This window comes from Ovis canadensis, chromosome 1 (assembly GCF_042477335.2).
Source record: "Ovis canadensis isolate MfBH-ARS-UI-01 breed Bighorn chromosome 1, ARS-UI_OviCan_v2, whole genome shotgun sequence".
Classification (NCBI taxonomy): Eukaryota; Metazoa; Chordata; class Mammalia; order Artiodactyla; family Bovidae; genus Ovis; species Ovis canadensis.
This window is the reverse complement of record NC_091245.1, coordinates 200,521,707-200,542,344: the sequence shown is the minus strand read 5'-3', so window position 1 is coordinate 200,542,344 and position 20,638 is coordinate 200,521,707. Positions and strand designations below refer to the sequence as shown.

The 20,638-nt window shown below is 37.4% G+C and overlaps 1 protein-coding gene across 4 annotated transcripts in view; it reads right to left on the bottom strand.

The window, feature by feature from the left end:
* The window catches only part of P3H2 (prolyl 3-hydroxylase 2), a 178,438-nt gene that overhangs the window by 42,110 nt on the left and 115,690 nt on the right, over window positions 1-20,638 (bottom strand). For all 4 annotated transcript variants that reach the window (XM_069557820.1, XM_069557828.1, XM_069557836.1 and 1 more), the window contains 2 exons: window positions 7,177-7,329; window positions 4,812-5,001 (listed from right to left, as the gene is read on the bottom strand). In XM_069557820.1, the coding sequence (XP_069413921.1) occupies window positions 4,812-5,001; window positions 7,177-7,329 (343 nt within the window). The remainder of the gene's footprint in view (window positions 1-4,811; window positions 5,002-7,176; window positions 7,330-20,638) is intronic.

Here is a 20,638-nt window from a genome sequence, read left to right as displayed (position 1 = left end):
TAAAGAGCTTCTTGATGAAGGTGAAAGAAGAAAGTGGAAAAGCTGACTTGAAACCCAACATTAAAAAACCTAAAATCATGGCATCCAGTCCCATCGTTGTTATTGTTGTTCAGTCACTAAGTCATGTCCGACTCTTTTTAACCCCATGGACCACAGCACATCAGGCTTTCCTGTCCTCCACCATCTCCCAGAGTTTGTTCAGACTCATGTCCATTGAGTCAGTGATCCTATCTAAACATCTCATCCTCTGCCATCCCCTTCTCCTCCTGCCTTCAATCTTTCCCAGCATCAGAGTCTTTTCCAATGAGTCAGCTCTTCACTTTAGGTGGCCAAAGTACTGGAGTTTCAGCTTCAACATCAGTCTTTTCAATGAATATTCAGGGTTGATTTATTTTAAGATTTACTGGTTTGATTCCTCTTGTAGTAAAAGGGACTCTCAAAGGTCTTCTCCAGCATCACAATTCAAAAGCATTAGTTATTCAGAGCTCAGCCTTCTTTATGGTCCAACTCTCACAATTGTACATAACTATTGGAAAAGCCATAGGTTTGACTAGAGGGGCCTTTGCTGGCAAAGTGATGTCACTGCTTTTTAATAGGCTATCTAGGTTTGTCCTTCCAAAGAACAAGTGTGTTTTAATTCCATGACCACAGTCAATGTCAGCAGTGATTTTGGAGCCTGAGGGGGGATGAAAAAAATGTCACGGCTTCCACTTTTTCCCCTTCTATTTGCCATTAAGTGCTGGGAACAGATACCATGATCTTAGTTTTTTGATGTTGAATTTTAAGCCAGATTTTTCACTCTCCTCTTTCATCCTCATCAAAAGGCTCTTTAATTCCTCTTTACTATCTGCCATTAGAAAGGTATCATCTGCATATCTGAGGTTGTTGACATTTCTGCTAGCAATCTTGATACCAGCCTATATCAAATAGAGGTTGTATCAAATAGCCTATATGGCAAATAGAAAAGGAAAAACGTGGAAACAGTGACAGATCTTATTTTCTTGGGCTCTAAAATCATAGCAGACCATGACTGCAGCCATAAAGCTAAGCAAAGGAGACATGGAGGTAAAGAACAGACTTTTGGACTCAGTGGGAGAAGGCAAGGGTGGGATGATTTGAGAGAATAGCATTGAAACATGTATATTACCGTATATAAAATAGATGACTAGTATAAATTTGATGCATGAAGCAGGACACCCAAATTCAGTGCTCTGGGAAAACCCAGAGCGATAGGGCATGGAGGGAGGTGGGAGAGGGGTTCAGTATGTGTGGGATGCATGTATACTTGTGGCAATTCATGTTGATGTATGGCAAAAACCGTCAAGATATTGTAAAGTAATTATCCTCCAATTAAAATAAATTGATTTAAAAAAACAAACACTTGCTCTTTGGAAGAAAAGCTATGACAAAACTAGACAGCTATTAAAAATCAGAGACATTACTTTGCCGACAAGTTCCATATAGTAAAAGCTACGATGTGAGTTGGTCTATAAAGAAGGCTGAACGCTGAAGAATTGATGCTTGTGAATGGTGTTGCTGGATAAAACTTTTGAGAGTCCCTTTGACTGCAAGGAAATACAACTAGTCAATCCTAAAGGAAATCAACCCTCAATATTCACTGGAAGGACTGAAAACATTGCTGAAGCTGAAGCTCCAGTACTTTGGCCACCTGATGTGAAAAGCCAAGTCATTGGAAAAGACTGACTGATGCTGGGAAAGACTGAAGGTAAAAGGAGAAGGGGGTGGCAGAGCATGAGATGGTTAGTGGTTAGACAGCATCACTGACTCAATGGACAGGAGTTTGAGCAAACTCTGGAAGATAGTGGAAGACAGAGGAGCCTGGAATGCTACAGTCCATTGGGTTGCAAAGAGTCACAATGTAGCGTCTGAACAACAATAATCTTTGTATCATGACATATTATAACTAGATTTATTATGGCTATCAGTTTGAAATGTGTAGGCATGTACATTTCTACAATGTAAAAAAATTGCCAGTCTATGTCCGACACAGGATACAGCATGCTTGGGGCTGGTGCACGGTGATGACCCAGAGAGATGTTATGGGGAGGGAGGTGGGAGGGGGGTTCATGTTTGGGAATGCATGTACACCCGTGGTGGATTCATGTCAATGTATGGCAAAACCAATACAGTATTGTAAAGTAAAATAAAGTAAAAATTAAAATTTGAAAAAAAAGGCCAAACAAATGCAAATTGATTTCCAGTTTATTTCCTAGTCTAAATTTTGATAGACATTTCCTAATTATCCCACTAAGAAACCTCAACACTTTGACTTATATTTTCACAAATACAGAGTATTATTAGCCCTTTTAATGTCTGCAATATGATTGATGGATGTATCATCTCCTCCCTTCTTTCCCTCATCCTTTTCGTCTTTTCTTCCTTCCTCCCATTCATTTAACAAATATTCACTGAACACCTGCTATTTGCCAGTCACTGTAAGTAGGCCATGGAGAAGGAAATGGCAACCCACTCTAGCATTCTTCCCCGGGAAATCTCATGGACAAAGGAGCTTGGTGGGTGACAGACCATGGGGTCACAAGAGTCGGACATGACTTAGCAACTAAACCACCACCAGCATAAGTAGGCACTGAGGATTAAGTACTTAAGAAGACTGGACAATAGCCAAGTGATAGAAAGTATTTTCAATTTCCTATGAGTGGAAATGAGTATGGCATACCCTAGGAATTAAAAGAAGTATAGCAGGAGTGGCTTAAAGAGGGAAAAAGAGAGGAAGAAAATGTATACTATCATGCAGTGATGAAAGTCTTTGTTACAGGTTTTGGATTTCAAGTGCAATGGAAGCCACTAGGGATGTCAGTATGTCTATAAGCAGAATTCCCGTTTTTTGAAACCTGTCCTGTCTGCTCTACAGAATAAAACCTGATCAGAACATGAGGACCAGGAGGGAGGCTATCACAGCAGATTACTTAAAATACACTGCTGATGTGAGCCAGAAAAGTAGCAAAAGGAGAGGAAAGAATTAGGAAATCTTAAATGCTATTAGGAAGCAACCTCCATCAAAGTTTAGTAACAAGTGGGAGGGGAATGAATAGGAATTGAAGGAAAGGTGGGAGTTAAAGATATCTAGGGCTTTGGTTTAAGCTACTAGATGAGTGATGTTTTAGATGAAGACAGAAAACAGTGGAAGTTGGGGAAAGCAAATTGACTTTATTAATTTGGATTTCTATGAGTCTATGTGCAGGTGAACATTGTTTTTCATGCTTTTATAACCTGGAACATAGTATACACTCAACAAATATGCATTAAAGATTTATTATTGACTAAATAAACTTTGTCAATTTTCAGCTGTGTAGATCTTCAAAGTATGGGCTTCAGAGTGAGAAAATCCTAGGATTGATTCTCAGCTTCACCTTAATCCCATTACTTAATCTTTCTGAGGTCTAAATTCCTCATTTAAAAGGGGAGAAGAGGGTGAATAACAATACCCACAGGGAGTTGTTTAGAGGATTAAAAGAAATATAAAAGTGACATAACTATATAAAATGTATACTGCAACTGCTAAATAATGTTGCTTATTGTTATTACTACCAACAAGCAACGATACACTGTTACTAATAATAATTCACAGACTGTTTAAATATTAGTGATATTAACTGTTTACCTATAAACATTTTGCAACTTTTCCACTTACCATTAAAAGTCAACTTGATTTATAATCTTTCGTATTTATCAATCTTTTAAATTCTATCTTTTTCTTCAAACTCATCTTTTGTCGATAACTATCCTTTTGTTATATTAATATTCTCTTACATTTTCTTCTAACAGTTCTATTTTATATTATATTAGAATAATACAATTTAAACTAATACTGAACTAATGTAATACAATATAAACTAATATTGTATTAGTATAATACAATTTGTCTTTGTGTATTTTTTCATATGCAGCAGAGAACTCACTTCCCACCATAAAGTTAGGTTAGGTTAACTAGTTAACCTCCTCAGTCAGTGTCACTTTGTGATATATTAAATCCCTGTATGTAATAAGTTATTCATTTAAGTAATTGAAGAAAACTATACAAGGTTATCAGAGAAGGCAATGGCACCCCACTCCAGTACTCTTGCTTGGAAAATCCCATGGACAGAGGAGCCTGGTAGGCTGCAGTCCATGGGGTCGCGAAGAGTCGGACACGACTGAGCGACTTCACTTTCCCTTTTCAGTTTCATGCATTGGAGAAGGAAATGGCACCCCACTCCAGTGTTCTTGCCTGGAGACTCCCAGGGACGGGGGAGCCTGGTGGGCTGCCGTCTATGGGGTCGCACAGAGTCGGACACGACTGAAGCGACTTAGCAGCAGCAGCAGCATACAAAGTTATTCACTACTACATGGGTAAACATAATGAAAAGTTGCAACTTTCTCAATATTTATCAGTAAAAGACTGGTCAAATAAATTATGCTTTCCCCATATGATACAGTAAGGTAGATCTGCATGTACTTACATGAGAAGAAATCCACAATATGTTGCTAAGCATAAAGTACAACAAAAACAAAACATATACTTAAAATCAGTATTTATAATATTGACTTATTTCAATAAAAATTAAATAATAATCATAGTAAATACATAGATATTTAAGTATGCACATGAAAAATCTTGGGAGCACCAAAATTTAAACTAGGGAAAATAATTCATGAGAGACATGATGTGATATGTACATGAGAATCTTTTTACACTGTTTAATTTTTACAATACATACTTCTACATTGTTGGAACAGTTTGGCATCTAGTGATCCTACAATCAGAAAATCAAAGAAAAAATCATCTTTACCTGCAATGGCTTCATAGAGACCAGCTTTGTACCCTAAGTATTCATATTCCTCAAATCTCTGAGGACCCTCACACAGGGCTCTGCACTCCATGTCTTCATTGAAATATTCTCTTAAAGCTTGTTCAAAGTACTTGATAGCTAGTTCAAAGTCATCGGCCTCATAATGTTTGACTCCTGCACTGTAACTCTCCTATAAAGAAACAGAAAAAATAAAATTTTAAGACCACCCAAGAAGAACTTGAATGGCAAGATGCAGGCAGATTCTAGATCACTTAGGAAGTGGGGCAGGGGATTCTTTCACTGTGGAAGATGAAAAAGGGTCACACTGGGAGATAAAGGGTAACTGCCCTGGCTTCAGTTCAGTTCAGTTCAGTCGCTGGCTTCAACTCATTATAAATGAGAAAGGATTGACTGAGTAAGCCTACTGCTGCAGCAGCAGTCAATTTCATTTTCTTCCTGAGATCACTCAAGACTTTGATTTCTAACCTGTTTGAATATAGGTAGGGCTATGCAACCAAGGGCAGGAAGACATGTGGATGGATGAGATGCTCATTTTCAAGCCTGGTTCAATTTTTTAAAAAAGAAGAAAAAAGACTTCCATCTAAAATCTCCCTCTCTTAGCCTTTTCTTCAGTCCCTTGAAGGTCATACTTTGAGAATGGTGATTTCATTTAAAGGAATAATTGTATGCATGCATGCTCCGTCTCTGCATGGCAGAAAGCAAAGAGGTACTGAGGAGCCTCTTGATGAAAGTGAAAGAGGAGAGTGAAAAAGTTGGCTTAAAACCCAACATTCAAAAAATGAAGATCATGGCATCCAGTCCCATCACTTCATGGCAAATAGATGGGGAATCAATGGAAACAGTGACAGACTTTGTTTTCTTAGGCTTCAAATATCACTGCAGATAGTGACTGCAGCCATGAAATTAAAAGATGCTTGCTCCTTGGAAGAGCAGCTATGACAAACCTAGAGAGCATTTTAAAAAGCAGAGACATTACTTTGCCGACAAAGGTTTGGATAGTCAAAGCTATGATTTTCCCAGTAATCGTGTATGGATGTAAGAAGGCTGAGCGCCGAAGAATTGATGCTTTTGAAATGTGGTATTAGAAAATAGTCTTCAGAGTCCTTTGGACTGCAAGGAGATCAACCTAGTCAATCCCCCCCAAAATCAGTCCTGAATATTCATTGGAAGGACTGATGCTGAAACTGAAGCTCCAATACTTTGGCCACCTGATGCGAAGAACTGACTCACTGGAAAAGACCTTAATGCTGTGAAAGACTGAAGGCAAGAGCAGAAGGGGGCAACAGAGGATGAGGTGGTTGGATCGTATCATTGACTCGATGGACATGAGTTTGAGCAGGCTGCAGGAGCTGGTGATGGATAGGGAAGCTTGGTATGCTGCAGTCCATGTGGTCGCAAAGAGTTTGACATGACTGAGCGACTGAACTGAACTGATGCTCAGTCGCTCAGCTGTGTCAGACTCCTTGTGACCCTGTGGACTGTAGCCCTTCAAGCTTCTTTGTCTATGGAATTTTCCAGGCAAGAATACTAGAGAGGGTTGTCATTTCTTGGGGGACAAGAAATGTCCTTGGGGGATCTTCCCGACCCAGGAATTGAACCCATGTCTCCTGCATCTCCTGCATTGACAAGCAGATTCTCTGCCACTGAGCCTCCTGGGAAGGAATAATTATGTAGCTTTGTTGTTGTTTTTCAGTCGCAAAGTTGTGTGTGACCCTTTGCAACCCCTGGACTGCAACACACCAGACTTCCCTGTTCTTCATTATCTCCCAGAGTTTGCTCAAACGCATGTCCAGAGTCAGTGATGCCATGCAATTATCTCATCCTCTGTCATCCCCTTCTCTTCCTGCCCTCAATCTTTCCCAGCATCAGGATCTTTCCCAATGAGTTGGCTCTTTGCATCAGGTGACAAAAGTATTGGAGCTTCAGCTTCAGCTTTATGTAGCTTTAAAAAAATCAAAATTTGAAATGTATGGGTACCCTGTAAAAACCACTGAATTGGTTGCTGGGAAATCATGGGGTGCCTTTGAGCAATTCACATGGGTTTCAACTCCAGTGGGTAAAATTAAAGTGCTGTGGGTGGGAGGCATGGGGGCGCAGGGGAAGGCTGAGGCTCAGAAAGGGCTACAAATATTTACATCATGTCTTACTTTTCACATCATACTGCTTTTCTAAGTTAATTTTCATTTCTCTCTCAATATTTTTAACCCTGTACTACAATGTTTCATATAGAGACTCTTAAATTATAAACATGGTACTGTATTGGAAATGCAGAATCAATGTGAGATATCCACTCGTAGGAATTTGCTCTGAATCCATTGAACCTTGGTAGCACTTAGCTCCTCACCAGGTGTGGTTTGGCCTCCTGGTCTACCAGCTGGAGGTCTTCAACGCCCGTCATCGTTCTGTAATTTTCGATGTTCTGCTGCATTTCCATGTGCTCGGGGTTGGCCATGAAAAATGTGTGTGCTGCCGCCACTGCCTTTTCCATCTGGTTAAGCTATAAAGAAGGGGGAAAAAAAGGACCAAATGAAGGCAAATATTTCTAAACCACATTCAGTACTAGTCCAAGGGTTCACAGACTGAAAGTGCCAGGGCTGGGTTCATTCCCTCCACCCAGCCTCCACACTAAAGGGCAGGAGGTTAATAAACAAGTGCTCCTAAAATGATATGTGGGTATGGGTATTTTGGCTATGGTGAAAATGGATAAACATGCTTTGTTCTAAGTTTGTTCTCTTCTCCCTCATTTCGAAGCCATCTGTGTTTCCTGGTAAATTGAATCAACATGCTTCTGTTTGTTTTGTGATTGATCAAAATTAAAAACTGCCAATGCTGTGCCATGTCCGATTCACATTTTCAATACTTTTGTCTTTTTTCTCTGCTTTCCTTCTTGTTCCTTTTGCTTTTAATCCGGACAATAGAGGAATAAACTGTGACTTTCTGAAGTATGAGACTGGGGATATGTTCCACTATACCAAGTTTGCTATAGAGGCTTTAGAATATGAAGAACACAGATTTTAAAATAATTAATTATTCCAATCCATACGAGATGCTAAATATAGTACAGAAAATGTACTACTATATTTCTTTGATTAAGAAATTGATTCCAAACTTATAACTTGAATTCTCATTAATACAAAAAGAAAGGTTTTCAATAAAATATAAAGACACTATAAATCTCCTCGTAAACCACTTAATATGCTGTTCCCCATGTAACATGCAATGGTGTATTTTTTTTTAAACGAAATGAAATTAAATTTGCTTGATTTAATACATTTTACCTTATGTTTTCTGCATGGAGAATATCTATAGACAGAGTCTGACCTCAATTCAGAAAAGTGAATAATCACACTAGCACTAGTCATTTTCACAATGAAATACAAATTACATTAGATCTATTTTGAAGTGTCAGTTGAGTTCAGTCACTCAGTCATGTCTGACTCTGTGTGACCCCATGAATCAGAGCACACCAGGCTTCCCTGTCCATCACCAACTCCCGGATGCCACCCAAACCCATGTCCATTGAGTCGGTGATGCCATCCAACCGTCTCATCCTCTGTCGTCCCCTTCTCCTGCCCTCAATCTTTCCCAGCATAGAGTCTTTTCAAAAGAGTCAGCTCTTCACATCAGGTGGCCAAAGTATTGGAGTTTCAGCTTCAACATCAGTCCTTCCAATGAACACCCAGAACTGATCTCCTTTAGGATGGACTGGTGGATCTCCTTGCACTCCAAGGGACTCTCAAGAGTCTTCTCCAATACCACAATTCAACAGCATCAATTCTTCTGTGCTCAGCTTTCTTCACAGTCCAACTCTCACATCCATACATGGCCACTGGAAAAGCCATAGCCTTGACTAGATGGACCTTTGTTGGCAAAGTAATGTCTCTGCTTTTTAATATGCTGTCTAGGTTGGTCATAACTTTCCTTCCAAAGAGTAAGTGCCTTTTAATTTCATGGCTGCTATCACCATCTGCAGGGATTTTAGAGCCCCCCAAAATAAAGTCAGCCACTGTTTCCACTATTTCCCCTTCTATTTGCAATGAAGTGATGGGACCAGATGTCATGATCTTTGTTTTCTGAATGTTGAGCTTTAAGCCAACTTGTTCACTCTCCTCTTTCACTTTCATCAAGAGGCTCTTTAGTTCTTCTTCATTTTCTGCCATAAGGGTGGTATCATCTGCATATCTGAGGTTATTGGTATTTCTCCTAGCAATTTTTATTCCAGCTTGTGCTTCATCCAGCCCAGCATTTCTCATGATGTACTCTGCATATAAGTTAAATAAGCAGGGTGACAATATACAGCCTCGATGTACTCCTTTTCCTATTTGGAACCAGTCTGTTGTTCCATATCCAGTTCTAACTGTTGCTTCCTGACCTGCATATAGGCTTCTCAAGAGGCAGGTCAGGTGGTTTGGTATTCCCATCTCTTTCAGAATTTTCCACAGTTTGTTGTAGTCCACACAGTCAAAGGCTTTGGCACAGTCAATAAAGCAGAAATAAGTGTTTCCTGAAACTCTCTTGCTTTTTTGATGATCCAGCAGATGTTGGCAATTTGATCTCTGATTCCTCTGCCTTTTCTAAAACCAGCTTGAACATCTGGAAGTTCATGGTTCACATACTGCTGAAGCCTGGCTTGGAGAATTTGAGCATCACTTTACTAGTGTGTGAGATGAGTGCAATTGTGTGGTAGTTTGAGCATTCTTTGGCATTTCCTTTCTTTGGAATTGGAATGAAAACTGACTTTTTTCCAGTCCCATGGCTACTGCTGAGTTTTCCAAATTTGCTGACATATTGAGTGCAGCATTTTCACAGCATCATCTTTTAGGATTTGAAACAGCTCAACTGGAATTCCATCACCTCCACTAGCTTTGTTCATAGTGATTCTTTCTTAGGCCCACTTGAGTTTACATTCCAGGATGTCTTGCTCCAGGTGAGTGATCACACCATCATGATTATCTGGGTCATGAAGATCTTTTTTGTACAGTTCTTCTGTGTATTCTTGTCACCTCTTCTTAATATCTTCTGCTTCTCTTATGTCCCTACCATTTCTGTCCTTTATTGAACCCATATTTCCATGAAATGTTCCCTTGGTATCTCTAATTTTCTTGAAGAGATCTCTAGTCTTTCCCATTCTGTTGTTTCCCTCTATTTCTTTTTATTGATCACTGAGGAAGGCTTTCTTATCTCTCCTTGCTATTCTTTGGATCTCTGCATTCAAATAGGTGTATCTTTCCTTTTCTCCTTTGCTTTTCACTTCTCTTCTTTTCTCAGCTATTTGTAAGGCCTTCTCAAACAGCCATTTTGCTTTTTTGCAATTCTTTTTCTTGGAGATGGTCTTGATTCCTGTCTCCTGTACAATGTCACGAACTTTCATTCATAGTTCATCAGGCAATTTGTCTATCAGATCTAGTCCCTTAAATCTATTTCTCACTTCCACTGTATAATCATAAGGGATTTGATTTAGGTCATAACTGAATGGTCTAGTGGTTTTCTCCACTTTCTTCAATTTCAGTTTGAATTTGGCAATAAGGAGTTCATGATCTGAGCCACAGTCAGCTCCTGGTCTTGTTTTTGCTGACTGTATAGAGCATCTCCATCTTTGGCCAGAAAGAATATAATCAATCTGATTTCGGTGTTGACCATCTGGTGATGTCCATGTGTAGTCTCCTCTTGTGTTGTTTTGAGAAATGAAATTCACTGTTACTGAAGTAAATATGGAATCATGGAAGGCATAAAATATTCAACTGAGTTGGCTCTTGACAGTCTGGCCCTCAAGTATCTGTAAGAAATCCTGAGCTATTTCATGATATATAAAAAATCTTATCCATCACTATAGAAAACATAAACTGCTCTATTTTAAGATCTGACATTCTTATCTTTGTCCAATAACAGTAAAGCCTTCCCTTTTAAATTTGCATATTCTTAGCCACTGCTCTTCCCTTCATTAAATCTTTCCTGATACCAGTTTTGCCTGCTACTTTTTCTCTTGTTCTCATGTCAGGGGTTTCAGGAATTATTTTTGCTGTCAAAAATCACTAATTTAGGATATCTTGTTTCTTCATTAACCAAAATTTCCTCAATTCCTCATACACCAACACAGACAAATATAAATTATATTGACTCTACATAATGACAAATATATAGATACAAAGGAAGAGGAATAGGTTTTAAATTGGGTATATATTTACACTGATTGAACAAAGGAACCTGAAAAAAGTCATTTAAACATTTGTGTCTTGGTTCTACATCAAGAAACCCCCATAACACCATCTACTACATAGGCTTTTGGAAGAATTTATTGATACTACATAGGATTTTGGAAGGATTTATTGATAGTGCTTTAGGAATCACTAAAACCTTGAAAAAATAAATAACAGGATACAATTTATATACGATCTATTAATTTCAAGGATGTAAATATATTCTCATTAATGCTGAGTATGTATAGTCTGCAACTGCCATAAAAATATAATTTATGAGGATATAATAAGGTACCTGTGGTCGGTGAAAATGGCCTCCAGTTACGAGTCGACTATAAGTTATGAACATAACAGGTTAGCATTGACACACTCTAGTTTTAAAACCCCAGCCATTAACATTGAATGAACATAGATAAAGTTCTATATATTTTTCACCTTCCTACATTCATGTTTTGCTCAGACTGCACCCTGATCTTGAGATCTTTTGTTTTTTGTTTTTTTCTTATTGAAATCTAACATATCCTATAAAGGCAAGCTTAAATCCTGGCTTCCCTAAGAGATTTTTTCTCAACCCTAAAGCTACAGTCAAGCACTGCTTATCATCTTACCCGTATTCCTCTGCTGACACTGATCAGACTCTGCTGTACATGGCACTTAGCTGACTATACTTGTTACTCCTAGTAAAGCTCTCTGAGGATAGGGACCACAGGACTTGTTTATCTTTTTTTCCATCTACTTTATAAACAGATGATGTCTCTGATATGTCCAAGTAAAGATAAAAACAAGTTCTAAGAAGCAAATATTTACACACAAATCAAAAGGTATATTACATATGAGTATGCTTCACAAGCTATAATGGACTAAAAAGATGGAAGCTTAATAGCAAAAATCTTTGAAGTTATTATTCACACTGAGAGCTTCCAATACTGATTATCACTGATGAATGTGATTCAATAGCTCTTGAAAATGATCAGCCAACACTGACAAATTGGTTCCTTCTCTTAAATTTGACCACATTAGTTTTTTTGCTTATTTGGTGCTTTCCATATTTATAGCCCATTATTAAACACAATCCCATGTTCTCCAATATAAATATAAAGAAGATTTCATGACTTAAGTTTAATCCATAAAGCTGGCTTTTAAATTACTGTGAACCAGTTCAGAAAACTAGCATTGCCTGCCAGAGACTATAAAATAAGCCATTATTTTAATTGGAAGCCCGATATCTGTGTAGACCTTTTTAGAAATTAGATACACACACCTAACACAGTAGGAAAAGTCCAGGTTAACATGTGTATGCTACATACACAGCTGAACTGTAGATGGAGATTATTATAGGGTCTTATAAGTATTAGGTTTCAGCTAAGGAAGACTTTACCCACTATTACACTGAAATAAATAAGAAGCTAACTGCCTTTAAAGGCTTCAAATTGGATTTCCTTTAAGAACAAATTAAAATATATCCACAGGAGAGAGTAACTCTAATGTGAGGGTAACTCCATGCATTAGAAACATGAACTGTAAAATAAAGAACAGCTGGAGAAAGGGGGATGGTTCAACAAGATGGCATGACATGTTTAAGGGAGTTTGCTGCTCTACCGTGATATGAGAAATACTGTTAAGAAATGCCTTTGAGAAGCACCGAGCCATTTCATCTCAGGCTATGCAGAGCTAAGGCAAACATTTTCTCCTGCCAGCCATGCTGCATGGAAAAAAACTAATTAAATCAACACCCTGCTGATGTTCGGAAGTTACTCTTTCCACTGGTGAGTGAATCAAACTCTTGCTGTCGTTCAGTCGCTAAGTTGTGTCTGATTCTTGTGACCTCGTGGACTGTAGCACACCAGGATTCCCTGTCTTTCACTATCTCTGGAAGTTTGCTCAAACTCATGTCCATTGTGTTGGAATCAGACTCTACTGACTCAAAAATGGTTTTTCACAGCAAATAATAAAGTAGTATTTTAAAAATATACATTGACTATTTAAAAACCTTCAATAGCTATCCAATGACCACCGGGGTTATTTCAGAAACTATGCTCCATGGCATTCAAGACATTGCAGGATTTGGCCCCTACTCTATAGTTCTATTCCTATTCATCACTATGCAACTTTTCCCAGGAAATTTCTAGAAAAATTCCTAGAAATTTTATAATTTCCTATCCTCTTATTCAAGAAAACACAGATAGACCCAGAACTCCAGCCATACCAAGTTCTTGATTTCACTCATTCACTTATTCAGCAAATATTTATCTTGCACCAAATCTATGCCAGGCACTGTGAAAGTCAATGAGAATAACTACACAGCCAAAATAGACAAAACCCCACTTTCCAGGTGCTTATGGTCTCATCCAAGGGGACAAGCTTTAAATAAATAAATCATTAATGAAAGTAAGTGTAGACTGCACTGAGTGCTATGGGGAAATGAATGAACAGACAGTCCAGTACAAGCTGACTGGGTTGGGATAGGACTCCTTTAGATGAATTCGCCAAGGAAGGACTCTGCAGTGGGATTTTTGAGCTGATACTTAAATGCTGAAAAGCCGGTCATGAGCAGAAGAGGCGGAAGAGTGATTCAGGCAACAGAAAGTCAAGGGCAAGAGCCCTAAAATGGAAAAAGTCTTGACATGTTTCAAAAGCAGAGTGGAGAGTAGGGAGAGTGACTTGAGAAGTCAGAGAACAGATAGCTTGTAGGCTATGGTAAAGAGTTTGAAAATGGCATCATCAACTCAAAGGACAGGAGTTTGAGCAAACTCCTAGAGATAGTGAAGGATGGGGAGCCCGGCGTGCGGCAGTCCATGGTGGCACAAGGAGTCGGACACAAGTGAGCGACTGAGCAACAGCAAAACTAAGCGCAAGAGGAAACCACTAAGGAATTTTAAGTAATACGTAATTCATATTTTCAAATGGTAATTCAGACATGGAGGAAGATCTTGGGTAGCAGGCAGGAGAACATTTCAGTAATGCAGAGCAGAGGTAATGTTTTTACATAGCAAAATAAAAATAGGACAGCACAGGTTTGCCACCTCCCTCCTCCCTTTCCACCCATCCCTCTTCCATTCCTTTCTCCTCCTTTCCATTTTTGGCCCATTCTTGACATAGCAATGTTTCTCAATTCAGAAAGCAGACACATAGCCCAAAATGAAACAGTTCTAAAATGTTCAAACTTATTTTACGGAAGATGCACAAATTCCTTTGCTTCTGAATTAGCATAAATATGAAGCTCAAACATTTTGAATATGAGTTTAGAACAGCTTGTAATACTTGTGTAAGAAAGGAAAGGGATTGATTCTGAAACACATTAAAACACGTTGAGAACACTGTATACTTTAGAAACAGAATATTTAAGATAGTGTTGCATCTTCTGGAGCCTTTTTATACAGTCAGGGTAAAACATCAAGCCTGAAATAAGTAATTTCAATTCTTGTATTCAAGCAACATTTTCAATAAAGAAGGGAATTCTTTCTCTATTTTTACCACCCTCACTTTGGGAATTCATCCGATACCATGCATTACAGTTTGACGCAATGCTATTAAAATATATTTTTATCTTGGCTCTTTGCTTAAGATTTCACAGTAGTAACTTAAGAGAATTTTACCAAACATGTAAATAGACAGTGAAGACGTCCCATTTCTAAGCCATAGTGGAATGTTTAAGCTTTGATTAGCAGTATAACCACACTAGAAGGAGGGAAGGGGAGTCACCAGATTATAGCATATCATGAAAACACTAAAAATTTATGGGCTAAAAACTTCCATCTTTCTTTTATGAAGCAGGAATTTTTTTTTTTTATAATAGTGATACTCAGTCTTTTCATAGATGTTTCAGCTCTTGTTAATGTCTCCAAATTTACCTCAAATTTTTGCTAACCCAAAGTTAATTTTCCTTCAAAAAACCACATCAGTAAATAAGTAAATTTTACATAATTGAATAACATATTAAAAGAAGACCGTTAAAGACCCACCAAATTTTCAAAAAAAAAAATGGAAAGCAGTTTGTTCAAACCACTGAATTAAACTAAATCCTACAAATTACAGTGTTCCAAATGTAAAGACCAGGCTTTTCAGTGAAAATTCAAACTTAGGAAATTCCCCAACATTTCCATATAATGGAGTCAGATTTTCAGAGAGTCCAAAAATAGCCATATGAAGAATAACTTTACATTCTTACTCCACAACTTCTAGCGGGGTTACCGTCCTTTATGTTGCTAATTTAACTTGTAAAAAAGCCCCATACATTGAGCTATTTTCATAATTCAGCTATACCAGATAATTGTTTGATTTCCTAATTCATAGAATTAATTTTAGCAGACACTGAGAACTACGTGATAGTCTGTGTTGTCCTTGTTGTCTTGACTACTAGGAAGCTCAGAACTAAATTTTAATCTCATTTGCAGTAACTGTATTATGCAGTGTTCTAGTATATCAAACTGAAGCTAATATATTTTCATTCTTTTCTTTGAGTTTTTTTTTTCCCATTTCAAAAATCTCCTTATAGAAATAATTGATTTAGCATGGTAACTTCAGTTCTTTTGGACACAGAAAAGGTATAATTTACTCAAAAGATAATGCCCCACAGTAAAGGAAATTTCTAGTAATTAAATTCTTTCCTACTTGTCAAGGTAGAACACATAGAATTTTTTAGCTTTAAAGAACATATATTAATTCACAAATTAGGTGTTCATGTTAATATAGAAAGGGAACTTATCTTTGCATTTTTGGAATATTAGTCTAAAGTGTAGTCATGGTTATGAGTAAATATTTGTAGCTTTCAAAATGCTGTTTGGGAAGGATTAGATGAGAAATGACACATTTAAAGAGTAACATTTTCTCTTGAGGAGTAAGTTGGAAAGGAAACATACGTGTTTTAAAGCACTTTCTTTTGCCAAACAGCTTATTTATTGTCCTGAGCCTGATTAATAGACTTCTGTTTTTTTCTAAACACTCTGGTGCAGTTTTAATCTTATGTTTACAACTTAATGTTAAACATATATAGTAACTTGCCACCATCAAATGAGCTCTGTGGAACAACAAATCTATCAGTTAAGCATGCTAGAAGATTTCTTATCTAAATAAAAACCATCTTTTAGGGTAAGGAAAACACTAGAGTAAAGAAGCAAAACTTTTAAACATGTTATTTCATATTGAGACTATTTAAAACAAACAGTCCTTGACTTTTTGAGGAACACACACGCGCGCGCGCACACACACACACACACACACAGGGAACTCAAAGTATTAGCCAAAAAATGTGTGTGTGCTTAATTTGGACCAAATCTCTCAAGCTGTCTGTGTATTGTCTAAGTTCCTAACAAGACAGCAGCCAAGACTTGGATGGCTGCTAGGTGAGGAGAGAGGACTGTCTAAGTGATGCAATGTGGACAAGTCCTATTTACTACGTATCAAATGAAATTGATGTGTGGTTTATTGGTATGCCACTGTTATTTTTGGTTTTAAACATTAGGACAGGGTAAGACTGCACTACTGAGAAAGCATCTCAGCCTCTGTGGTATTGTCCAGAAGTCTCCCTTGAGGTGTCAGAGAATGACTAATGGTTACCGAAAAGTAAGTTTGGGCCAAGACCTTTCCGACATTTGCTTCCTGCTACTGTTTTTGGAGACACAGCTTTAATCCTCTTTGAACATGTCTTTGGAAGGTGGCGGTCACTCATTTTCCACTCCAGTTTTGCCAATGTCACATGTCTATTGTAGTAGTCATTGCTAACATGTAAAGAATCTTATTCATGTCTGATTTTGAAAAAGAAAGAAATAAATAAAAATCTAATATTTCTCTGTGTCAGCTCAGAACTGCACTCTCCTTTGTGACTCCCATATATATGAGCACCATTTTGTTCATGAGCTTGTTAACAAGAATTTACCCTTGTATACTACTGTATAGTTTGCAACACACTTTACAATACTACTGATAAAAATTAAAATAATAAAATGATCATTTATCAAGTGTATATTCAATTCTTCTTGTGAAATTCTTTTTTTTTAAATTTTATTTTTACTTGAATGAAAAATGTTGAAGATGAACCCCTACCTCACCTTAGGTCCAGTACAAAAGTAGTTGGCTATTATTTACAAGAGCACATTATAATATAAACAATGAGCTATAGCTTCATGGGGAAATAGTGCTGGCATAGACTGAGTGGCTCTTAATGAACTCGATGGTATAAAAACAAAGTTTGTTGTTCTAACTGTTCACGCATGCTTAACTTCTGCCTGGTTTTCATTATGATAAATGGAGATGAATGCTGGCTATCCCTAGTGACCCATTAAAAAAGTTCTAGCTAGCCATCACTTTGCTCAAGCCAACAGCCTAACTGCTTACAACCAGAGTTATGTCTCTGTAGCCATCAGCAGCCAGATCACATTTTTTTTTCACTCTGAACTGTACAAAGGTGCAATCTTTTTAATTTATCTGTCAAATGACAGACAAATGATTGCAAATGCAGATAAACTAGATTTGGGCTTTCTGCTTCAACGATATCCTTTAAAAATCAGCAGTGAAATAGCTTCATATAGATCTGACACTGATTTTTTATTTCTTGAGAATAGAAAAGCTTTTCCAAACTTTTCTGTATGGTAGTCACATGGTTTTGTGAAATAAAAAAGTGACAGGTATAAAATGCTTGTCATAGGTGAGAAGGAATGGGAGAACCAAGGACTGAGACTCAAAGCTTGCGTTTATGATCTGTTTCTCTCCTGAGCACTCAGGTATCCTAAGTGGACCACAGATGGAAGAGTATGTGTCAGGGAAAAGAAGCAACATAATGGGCTTTGCCTCAATAAAAATTGTAACAGTACTAAGGTAGCACTAAAGATAGCTCCCAAAATTGATGACTTGGGGAGGGGCTTTAGAGTTTAGTGAGTATATAGAAAAATTCAGTCATTGCAATTTCTCTTTTTTTAATTGAGGCAGACCATTTTAAAAGTCTTTTGCTGAATTTGTTACAATATCGCCTCTATTTTATGTTTCAGTTTTTTGGCTGGGAGGCATGTGGATTATTAGCTCCCCCACCAGGGACTGAACCCACACCTTCTGCATTGGAAAGTGAAATCTCAATTATTGGACCACTAAGGAAGTCCCACGTTGTTACAGTTTCTAACATCTTTTCATTTTGGTCTCCCTTCCATTTTGCGTTTATGAAACAAAATTTAACTTTCTACCCAAACCAGCCCACTGTGAGAAATGTGAGAAAAGCAAACAAGCAAAGCAAACACTTTCACACGTGCACCTTTTTGCTATAAATATGCCATGTTCCTTACTCTTATAAGGGTGGAGAGACTTCAAAAAGTATTTCAAAGCCTTCATTTCAGCTCATGTGGAAGAAAGCACCATGGCTGCAAATCAAACGGAGAGTCACTCCAAAGACCAGTCTTGGAGGGTCCTTTCAGGTTTTTAACCCATCGGGCAGACTAATAGGGACTGTTAACGTGACAGGCCACAGGGTCTTACTAAAGAGGTGGTTTTGATGATGAGTTCTTTCAATGTTTCATAAGCCCCTCTGGCATCATACCTGCAGTTTGTGAAACATTCAGCCACAGCAATAACCTTGGGCTATACTGTAAATTAAATATTCCTGTATATGCACAGGTTAACTATAAACCCAGACATTTCCTCCATACCTGTCAATAGACTATACGGGAAAAAAGTTCTAGTCAATTTGAATTTCTGAGGAGGCTAAAGCTTATGGAGAATTTGCTTACTTATTAAACACATCAGATAGCATCCATTTTCTGTTACTTTGGTGGTGGCTGCATTGGTCTTCTGAGAACTAACTTCTATTAACCATAGATAACCAGGGCTAGAAAGGCCCTTTAAATCATATAGTACCATTGCTTCATTTAATGTGTGGATAAAACTTTTGCAAAGAAAATCAGGAGCAAGACTATGGTTAGAATCTGTATCTTTTCTTAAAACATTCACAAACACATACTTGGGATTTTAATCCTGTAATTTCAAAGCAGAGGTGGGTTCATGCATATCTGGCCCATGTACAAAGTGTTTGCTGATCACCTCTTCCATAGAAAGAACTATGATAGATGTTCTCTGAGGATATAAATTGTTTATAATATTGTCCTCAATCATTTGTCAAATACAGCTCAAGAGGACAAGGAGACATACAGATTATTAATCTCAAGAATTAAGACTCTAGAATTAATTAATTAATCTCAAGAATTAAGAATTAGAGGGGAGAGTAAATTACACTCAACACTGTACTATAGAAATTGAAAGAAATTTGAAACCACAGTAACCTATAATGTACAGGAAAGAAGTCATTGAGAAAGTGTGATTGAGACTTGGTCTTGAAGAATAGAAAACATGCAGATATCTCAGATGCAGAATAGGATGAACTGAAAGAAATAGGGATGACTCAAATATTCTTATAGAATAGTAATTTGGCTGAACTGGCTCATGCAAAAGGTCTAGATTACACAGTAATGGAAAACAAGGTTGAACAAGGATGGAATTTGGCAGTCTTTGAACACTAAAGTGCTTTGATTTTTTATTCTTGGAGAAAGAGACTCAGATGTATCTATGTGTGCATGTATGTGAGTGTAGTCATAAAAACCTCCTCTGCTTCATTTCAAAAAGAATTTGGAAAATAGCAATTACAATATTTGAGGTAACTACAAAAATTTTTTTCTTAAGATTTTATATTTTGTAGCTCTTTTAAGTTCAGAGCAAGATTTAGAAGAAAAAAAACAACAACAAAAAACAGAGATTTCCAATATTCCCTATGCCACCAAACAAGCATAGCCTCTCCTATTATCAACATCCCTAACTATAGTGGTATATTTGTTACAACTGAGGAACCTATATCAACACACCATAATCACCCAAAGACCACAGCAATCACTCTTGGTAGTGTACATTCTATGGATTTAGAGAAATGAGTAGTGAGAAGTATATATCATTAGGATATCATATAGAGCATTTTTATTTCCTAAAAATCCTCTGTTCTCCATCTATTCAACCCTCCACACCCTAACCCTTGGCAACTATTGATCTTTTTATTGTCACCAAAGTTTTGCCTTTCCCAGAATGTTATGTAATTATAATCACAGCAGTGTGTCTTTTCAGATTGGCTTCTTTCATTTAATAATATGCATTTGAGGTTTCTCTGTCTTTTCAAGACTTCATAGCTCATTTCTCTTTAGCATTTTTGGCATTAGTATCTGGATGTACCACAGTTCCTTTAGTTATTAACTTACTAATGTATGTCACAGCTTCTTCTAAGTTTTGCAAATTACCAATAAAGCTGCTACAAACATCTGGGTGCAGGTTATTGTGCAAAAACTAATTTTCAACTCCTTTGGAGAAATCCCAAGGAATGAGATTGCTGGATGGTGTAGTAAGAGCAGTTTAGGTTTGTAAGAAACCACCAAGCCACATTCTGTCATGGCCTCACTATTTTGTATTCCCATCAGCAATGAATGAAAGTTCTTATTGCTCCACCTTCTTGCCAGCATTTGATGTGAGTGTTCTTGATATTTGTCTAATAAAAGCATATTAGCATTTCCTTTTTCCTTTGATTTGCAATTCCCTGATGAAATATGCTGTAGAAAATTTTTTCATATGCTTATTTATTATTTGTATATC